General features: G+C 43.2%; 3 protein-coding genes across 5 annotated transcripts in view; 1 reads left to right on the forward strand and 2 right to left on the reverse strand.

The window, feature by feature from the left end:
* LOC111873352 (myrosinase 1) overlaps positions 1 to 3,188 on the reverse strand; it is a 23,013-nt gene extending 19,825 nt beyond the window's left edge. The window contains exon 1 of the mRNA XM_023868004.2: positions 3,003 to 3,188. Coding sequence (XP_023723772.1) covers positions 3,003 to 3,162 — 160 coding nt within the window. The 5' untranslated portion in view covers positions 3,163 to 3,188. The remainder of the gene's footprint in view (positions 1 to 3,002) is intronic.
* Positions 1 to 8,480, forward strand: part of LOC111873355 (odorant receptor 85b) — a 96,188-nt gene that overhangs the window by 23,004 nt on the left and 64,704 nt on the right. The window lies entirely within an intron of this gene.
* LOC111873351 (myrosinase 1-like) overlaps positions 7,011 to 8,480 on the reverse strand; it is a 16,857-nt gene continuing 15,387 nt past the window's right edge. For both annotated transcript variants that reach the window (XM_023868002.2, XM_023868003.2), the window contains exon 11: positions 7,011 to 7,921. In XM_023868002.2, the coding sequence (XP_023723770.1) occupies positions 7,792 to 7,921 (130 nt within the window). In that variant the 3' untranslated portion in view covers positions 7,011 to 7,791. The remainder of the gene's footprint in view (positions 7,922 to 8,480) is intronic.

Consider the following 8,480-nt stretch of genomic DNA (forward strand, 5'->3'; position numbering starts at 1 on the left):
ATATAACTGAGGGTAGATTATGTCAGAAGAAACATTACGAAGGATAGGGGAATCATATATAATGTGTAGTCTTAAATATACAGGCAAAAGATTCAGGATACAAGGAGGGCTTGCATGTCTTCGTTAGATGCGTCGAGAGAGAGAGAGAGAGAGAGGCTCCAGGCCTCCACCCCTGAAGGGGGACAACGTAAAGAAGCAGAACGGGTAGTAAAGACTCTATGTAGTCAAGACTGAAGGACAGTCTTTGTAATATGTAAATAATGTAAACTATGTATATATATAATAATGTAAATAGACAGCTAGAATAGATAGGATAGGATGTACCGGGATTGTGATTCATATCTACAATCAACCTCCCACATCCGATCCCGATAATCCTGACCAAAGCGAGGGTTGAACTGACACAGGAGCAGTGGCAGCCGAAGACAAGAAAGACAAACAGGGATAGGCACCGGCCACACCGGCAGAGTTAAGTAGCCTAGATACCAACGCCCCTTAAGATATAATAATAAAGTGTTAAGTCGCTACCTGTAACTACGGGAGGAGTGGTCAAGGAGCTATGACTATATGCCAGGGAGTGGTGCCCACAATTGAAAGGAAAGAAAATAGATGGTGGCAGCTTTTACCAAAAAGGAAACCCCGAACAGGAGAATCCTAGCTAAGGGTGAGCTAGGATGGTTGTGTTAACTCCTTACAGAGCAAGTGACGGTGGAGGCACGGAAGGATACCTCCACGGCCCCCTACTTGCGGCGTAACAGTGGTGGCAGAGGAGGCTGACTCCACGCCCCCCTGCACCACGGCATTACAGTGGCGGCAGCGGGTGGGATACCTCCATGCCCCCCTACGCCGCCAGGGCATTATAAATGGAAACAGTGTTTTCTGTTGGGTCCACCCAGAGGCTATACAACGAACATCCGAGGCCAGTTAAGTGGAAGTTCACACACCCGTGTGGAGGCGGGGTCGAATACCTCCACCGTGACCCTGCGAGTCGAAGGAGGCGACGGAAAGGGAAGTCTCAAATCTGAGACAGTAAAATACGGTCACGAATCCCAAGGGTCTCGGACTCGAAAAAGACTGCGCTGGCGAGGGCCAGCAGCATTAACAAAATTCAGACCCATCCTCTCGTCAGAGAGGGCACCCCACGAAAACAAGACTGTAACTGTCAAACAGCAATAAATATCTGGTCATGATCCCCAGATGGGGCTCGACACCAAGACTTACTGACTGACCGACCGTCAGTCGCAATGTGACTTTGTCTGAAATAATAATTGAGGGAGTGTCTTGAGACAGCAGTCGAAGATGATTGAGTTGCAAGAGTACGGTTGTGGAAAGAAGACTTCATAGTGAGACAGATATTACTGTGTTGAAATCCGTTGCCAGGATACGACTAATGAAGACTGAGAACCCTAGTGTGTGTGTAACGGTGAACTGTAAAGTGTGTGTAAATCAGCGATAGCGCCGTATTGCTTGTAGTTACGAGTTGAGTGTATAAGTGCAATCAATCCAAACCCCGTCTAATGGTCACCCATGCAAGTGACAATATAAACAAAAAGAAATATGGGAAGACAAAAGGGGAGAGTCAGAAATGAGGCCGGAACAGGCTAATGCCTCATCCTTGGGGCATACGCGAAAAATAACCAGATAAACGCTAAAAATAAAAAGGTGAAATTGTACTTAGGCGTAATTAAGCACCACACTGTGAAGACTGGCCAGGGACCGGAGGCGTGACTTCACGAACTGTTAATCTCGGTGGTCACCTTCACGCCCCAGCTGCTTTACCTCACTGGACAAGTCTTCGATACCCGTTGAATGGGCCACAAGCTGAACTGAAAGTTTTGGAGAATGGAAAATGTTTTGTTGCTGCCTAGGTCCTAATACCGATTAATCAGTTATCCAGACCATAATCTTAGCTCTTGTATCGAGTACGCTGTTCTGGTTTAACCGACTAAATTCAGCTGATAGTGTCCGTACGCCCTACAAACCAGGCTACGTTATAACTTGAGTAAGTACGTCGGAACTTCTCACCTGCAGATGGATACTACAACTTAAAAAAAAAAACATATATAATCTATTAATATCCGAATGATGACATAAATGTCTGTGTCACTGAGGGTGACACTAGTTCCCATACACCATACCGTGGAGCCGGGATGTTTCTGTCGGTATAACTACTCACTGAACGGTCGGGGATTAATTCCCGGCAGTGAAAAATATTTTTCTCAACCCTACAGAGTCTATAGCGGTTCTAAGGCCCACAAAGGGGCCGCGTCATAGCTCAAGCGGTTAGTCGCTGGCTTCCCACCTCGGCGGCCCGGATTCGATCCCGGGTCTGGTCGAGTGGGATTTGTGGTGGACAAAGTGGCGCTGGGGCAGGTTTTCTCCGAGTACTTCGGTTTCCCCTGCCATTCTTCATTCCACCAACTGCTCCACAATCACCCTCACCTATCATCTGGGGCCGGTACGCGATGAGGCAAGTGGCCGCAGTACAAGGGTCTGAGTCCCACCCCACTAGCAATAAGAAAAGGCCCACCAAGCTTTTAATCAAATTGGTACCGGGGTTAAAGCTTCCTAGGCGTGAAGCTGAGCACTCACTTCCATTCATACCGAGGCGAAGAAAGGTGGAGCTACATGCTTTCATTCATCCACAGGTTTTCATTAATGAACGAATAGATTAATTACGCTATCCCTGTGACAGGCTGTGGAGGCCCATATGGTTTTGAGGCGTCGAGGCTCCCATATTTTCTAGACAATCGACTCACAGATGGCGATGAGGCTGTCAGCCTTATGCGCCGCGTGCCCTTAACCCCCAGGAAGAATCCTGCTAATCATTTCTATTAGATGCTGAGTCGACCACAGGGACATAGTGCAGCTTAAGTCAATTAAAAGATCCAGTGACATCGGGAATCGTACCCGCGACCTTCCGGCTTGTAGTATAGTGCCTCAAAATTTTACCCTTTTCGCTTTACACCATATTGAATGATAATATTACATTTTGGACTTACCGTCCTCATCCCATGCCCCTTCAATTTGATATGATGCGGTTGCAGCGCCTAATTTGAATTCGTCGGGAAATGTATAAACGGTGTCATCGGAGGTGACGTCACGTCTTGCTGCAGACACGGCCGCCAGAAGAGTGACGAAGCAGAATATGTGGAGCTTCATCTCGTTACTCTGTCAGTGCAAAAGCAACAGAGGAAAATCTTCCTATATATATGCGCCTGATTACAGGTGTATGAAGGCCGTTATTATGCCTAAAATCATATGTGCATTCTGGTACGGGTCACTGAGTTTGAGTAAATGTTATTCGTTGCCAATTTACTTAACCAGATGTTCGAAGGAAAACATCGCTATATTACTTGATTCATTGCGCGCAAATGGGTATGATATTTTTATATACGTGCGCCATATAACACATTTACGTAAATCTTTTCCCGAAACGCACAATCCCACTTTATACGGAGTTGTGAATGTTATTAGTGCGCCATATTATTCAACTTCAACGTCAGAATTCTATGTAAGCAGATGGCTACGCAAAAATATCTATTGTTTTGCTTAATTTATTATAACTGTCTATTCGGAGACATAATTCGTCTATGAAACAACTGTATAAACGCAAGAGATAAGTTTCCACAACGTCACTGTCTTTATATTTTATCCATAGATATAGAAAGGCGTTAGAATTTTTCTGATTTTTCCTATGCTCTCTGAATCAACGGTTTTAATTTTTTTTGTGCTTTGTACGCTCAGGAATAGTTAAATAAATATCCAGTAAGGTGAAGTCGTCCTGTGCTCAACGAATTAAGCACTACGCCATGAAGGTGTATGGGGGAGTGGATGTATAGATCCACATTTTCTTCACCTCTGGGGTTGGAGGTGGAGGTTGGAGGTTGGAGGTTGGAGGTGAGTGGTTACAATTACGCCCCAGCCGCTTTACACCCTGGGAATTAACTCCTCGGTACCCATCGGATAGGAGGCTGGTTGGGCCCCAGAGCCGGCCTGGACGATGTGGAGAAGAGAAAATCCCTGACCCTACCTGGACTCGAATTCTTGACACCTCGGTCGTCCAACCCGTAGCAAGTCGCTATACAGACTTCTCACATACTTGTAGAAAATATCCCTAACTCACGTGATTTTCGAGAACTCCTCTGGTGGTACTGTCTTCACAGTCGTAATGCACGCCATAACATACCCACTGTGATTAAGCAATTGTCGCGCCAGGGAAGTACAGGTTTGTCTTTTTTTTAGAGGGGGGACATGGAACAGAAAATTTGCATAACCCACTGCTTTGTATTGTCGGTTGTGGTTGATAATAACGATGATAACTTCCGGGAAGTTATCTGTCATAGGGATTAGGTAGTTGTTTGTCCTTCTGTGTTCTGACTACACAATGTGTTTCTTTTATAGCCCTCAACTTTTGCTATATTTAGTCATGCTATCTGACCTAAGCATGAAGCGTTGAACGATAAGATGATCAGGTAGTTGTTTGCCCTTCTGTATCCTGACTACACAATGTGTTTCTTTTATAGCCCTCAACTTTTGCTATATTTAATCATGCTATCTGACCTAACCATGAAGCGCTGAACGATAAGATGATTAGCGAATAGTGAATTGGAAAGGATTTGGAAGGAAACAGTCTTGATTTATATGTTATCTCGGCATTTGGCTTGAAGAAATGGATATAACCACGAAAATCCATAAAGACAGTCGGCGTTACAGACGAGATTCGAACCTGGCAGGTCACTAATACATCACAGACGTTAAAAGCTTTTAGACAGATCTCTCGATCCTGGTCAGTTGAAAAACGACATTAAATAAAATAATCGACGAATCATTCCCATTGTTGGTCTGTAGTATATCTGGAGTAAGGTGTCTAGAATGTTGTGTGAGTTTCAGATATAAATGTTTTCAACGTTTCGGAAGGACAGACTGCTTCTGTCTTCAGGATTAGCCAAGAAAGTAGCCCATAAGAAGCAAGCGGGAACGTAACGAGTTTATAAGTTGAAGACTCTTCTTGTTGCTTGTTTCTGACTACTTTCATGACTTATTTTTCAACCCGAAGATGGAAGCTGTATGTTCCACCGAAACGTCGTTGAAATTCTATCGGATTACGTGACATTATATCCCGAAAGGCTGATCGGAGTGGCCGTGCGGTCTAAGGCTTGAAGTGTTTTTGCCCGCTCGAACGCTGGAATCGTGGTTTCGAATCCCACTCGAGGCATGGATGGATCTGTATTTATTCTGCGTTTATGTTAGTTAGCGGCCTTGCCACGGACTGATCCTGCATCCAAGGAGTCCTATCGTTTGTCTTAGATTAAGAAACTGAAGTGAAACGAAGCGTTTCGTGGCTGCCCTGTGCTCCAAAGAGGGAGCAACAGGAATAGAAGAAGAAGAAGAAGAAGAAGACAATACTCTTCAAATCGTTTTGTTGCCTATGACACAGAGTACTGATATGAAAAAGCAACGAGGAACAGAACAAATTGTGTAAGACACACAAGAATATCAAAGGAAACTGCTTAATGAAGTACAAAGGATGCCTCATTAACGTTTGCCATGAAAAGTTTGTTTTTATTACTCTAGTGGAAGACGGAACATTGGACGTCCAAGAAGTAGATGGGCACAGTATAATTCCTGTTGTTTTGGGACGGGTCATGACTAATCTTGAATTTGTAGAAGAGGAAGACTTACGACGTCAAAAGTGTATTTCTGAACATAAATTACTTACGCTTCTGATATGAAATTTACGAGTGTTACGTAGGTTAGTGTTCATAATAAAATTCGCCATTACAGATATGTGGAAACTATTTGGATTCATATTGTGGTCTTTTAGCGCATGAGACTCTCAGGTGTGTAGCCGTGAGAACGAAAATACCTGTGGTCTGACCTCCCATTTGAGGTCGAAAGATACGGGCAGGATGCTGCTGACCTCAGTGATACTTAGCAATAGCTTCGATTTGTTATATGCAGAATAACCCGCGAAAAACACACGTTTAATTGACTGGTGCTCCAATCTCAAATAGAGATATCAGAAATTAAATAATCGATAAATTCTTATATGTAAAACCTTTAGTAAAAATAGTTTTAAAATCTCCTTTATTTTTTCCTTAAAATAATATCGCATTATTGGAAAGAAATAACGGGCACTCAGCGTGATAGCCCAGAAGATAAAGCTCTTAATGAAACCCCTTGTTTCTTATATAATGTAATGTAATGTTTTCTATTCAGCGCAACCGAGAAGCGAACTTGTGCCTTATGGTTCTGGTAGACTTGACGGGAGAAGTATCGTGTCCTTCCGCCTGAGTGCGCACTCGCAAAGTACCTGAAACCTATTGGTGCATATCTTAAATAAATCCTTATTTAATTCTTGCAGACCGCCTCTATGGCCTAGTGGTCAGAGTTCCTGGCTACAGATTCAGAGGTCCCGGGTTCGATTCCCGGCGCTACCAGATTTCTGAGAAGTAGTGGGGTCTGGAACGTGGTCCACTCAGCTTCGTGAGGATAACTGAGGAGCTATTTCAAGGAAATAGCTACTCCGGTCTAGAAATCCGAGGTTAACGGCCTTGGGGATCCTTTGCGCTGACCACGTGACAACCACTATCCGCTAAAGTTGGCACCAACTTCGCCGACAAGCGGCGGTCGCTCGGTCGGTATAGTTCGCTTGCGTACCACAGGCCACGGAGTTAATTCTTGTAACTACAGAGGTATGCTTAAGGGCCATCAACACAACAATTGATTATAAACCGGGAAAAGGTTTGGTCGTCAACACAACAATTGGTTTATTTTAGTATTTAGTTTGTCACGTACATTTCACTGCAGCAGCTGCAAATTTGATGTTGCTTGGTTCATCCTGGTCCGTCACACTAGCAGTAGTATAAAAGATTATTAACGTTGTTCGGTGTGGCTGATAAATGTTGTGTTTTTGCAATCTTTCATCCTTTACATGTTTCGGTCGGAGCGACCATCTTCAGAAGGACATTATCAGTAGATACGGAAACTACTATTATAATGTCATAAATACACAATATTGTCACGTGTTTGCTAGGCAACGCGACAAGAAATTGTGCGAGTTCTCGGATTTGAACGAATATCTATTTATTGCACAGTCACTTACACTCACACAGTTATTCTCCGTCTGTAACGTCCTTTGGGCGTTACAACACTTCTGCTTCAGTCGGATACAACTGAACTCGTCTCTGGCCGACGTTGGACTCTTATAACGTGCACTCGGACTGACTAGGGAATACTTTTTCCAAGGGTTCCTTTTCATATGTTCTATCCGCCGGTAGTATTCTCCGGGGTAACGCATTTGTTGTTTAGGCGATTTCTATGCAACGGTCTGCTGGTATTCCGTTTCCACTGAAATATACATTCTTATCGCAGCCGTTGCCCAGCAATGAACGTCTTATCACCCGGATTTTAGGCAGCACGTCGCACTGTTATCCTTTAACAGTTACTGCGATGTGCATGAATTTGTTAAAAACATTTATAAATTATTATAATTAGTATATTTACAAGTGTGGTTTAAAAAACTTTTTGTTAAAATCTAGAACCAATTTGTTTCGTGTCCTTTATACTGCCTCTCCTTAAAGGAAATTGAGTGTCTACCGCGTCGTGGTTCCGTTGTTTGAATAATAGGACTCTTTTGTTTCGTTGTTTAGTTGTTCAGGCCACGCTGTGTTATACTGACATTGTAATAGTAGTGTCAGTATGTATTGATAGTGACCAATCACACTGTAATAGTAGTCCTGAAGATGGTCGCTCCGAGCGAAACATGTCAAGGATGAAAGATTAAATCTAATCCTGCCAGAAACGCTCAGGAATCTTTCTGGTTTTTATAATTTCTGCGATTACTTTGGCCGACTCTTTTGGAGTGCGTGGGCGAGTCGGATCGTTGAAATCAACGTGGTACAGGCCGAACTTTTCGCTGAAATGAAAACAAATTTTATATTATGTATTTATATTTATATATATATGTATAATAATTAGTCTCTTGGATGTGAATGGATTAAAATGAAGCACGAAACAAACACAACTCGATTAATTTACAAATGAAATGTTTGATTGAAATTTACTTCATAGATTCTAATACAGTATCAAATGTAAGAATGATTACAGTTTAATTTCAGAAATAATGAAAAAAGTTCTTAAAGTGGCAATAGGATGGGTTCTCACAAAGTACCTCGGTTTCCCCTGCTAATTTTTATTCCACAAATCGCTCCACATTCTGTTATCATCCTACAATCGACGCTGCCGTACTCTCCCGATACTGACAGCATCGTTATATAAAACAAAACAAAAACTCCGTGGCCTGTAGTCCGCAACTATACCCACCGAGAGACCACCGTTTGCGGCTAAGTTAATGCCAACTTTAGCGGATAGAGAGTGTCGTGTGGTCAGCGCAACGGATCCCCACGGCCATTAATTTCGGTTTTCTAGACCGGAGCCGCTATTTCCTTGAAATATCACCTCAATTATCAATACGA

The sequence above is a fragment of the Cryptotermes secundus genome, unplaced genomic scaffold (genome assembly GCF_002891405.2).
Source record: "Cryptotermes secundus unplaced genomic scaffold, Csec_1.0 scaffold2171, whole genome shotgun sequence".
NCBI classification, from domain to species: Eukaryota; Metazoa; Arthropoda; class Insecta; order Blattodea; family Kalotermitidae; genus Cryptotermes; species Cryptotermes secundus.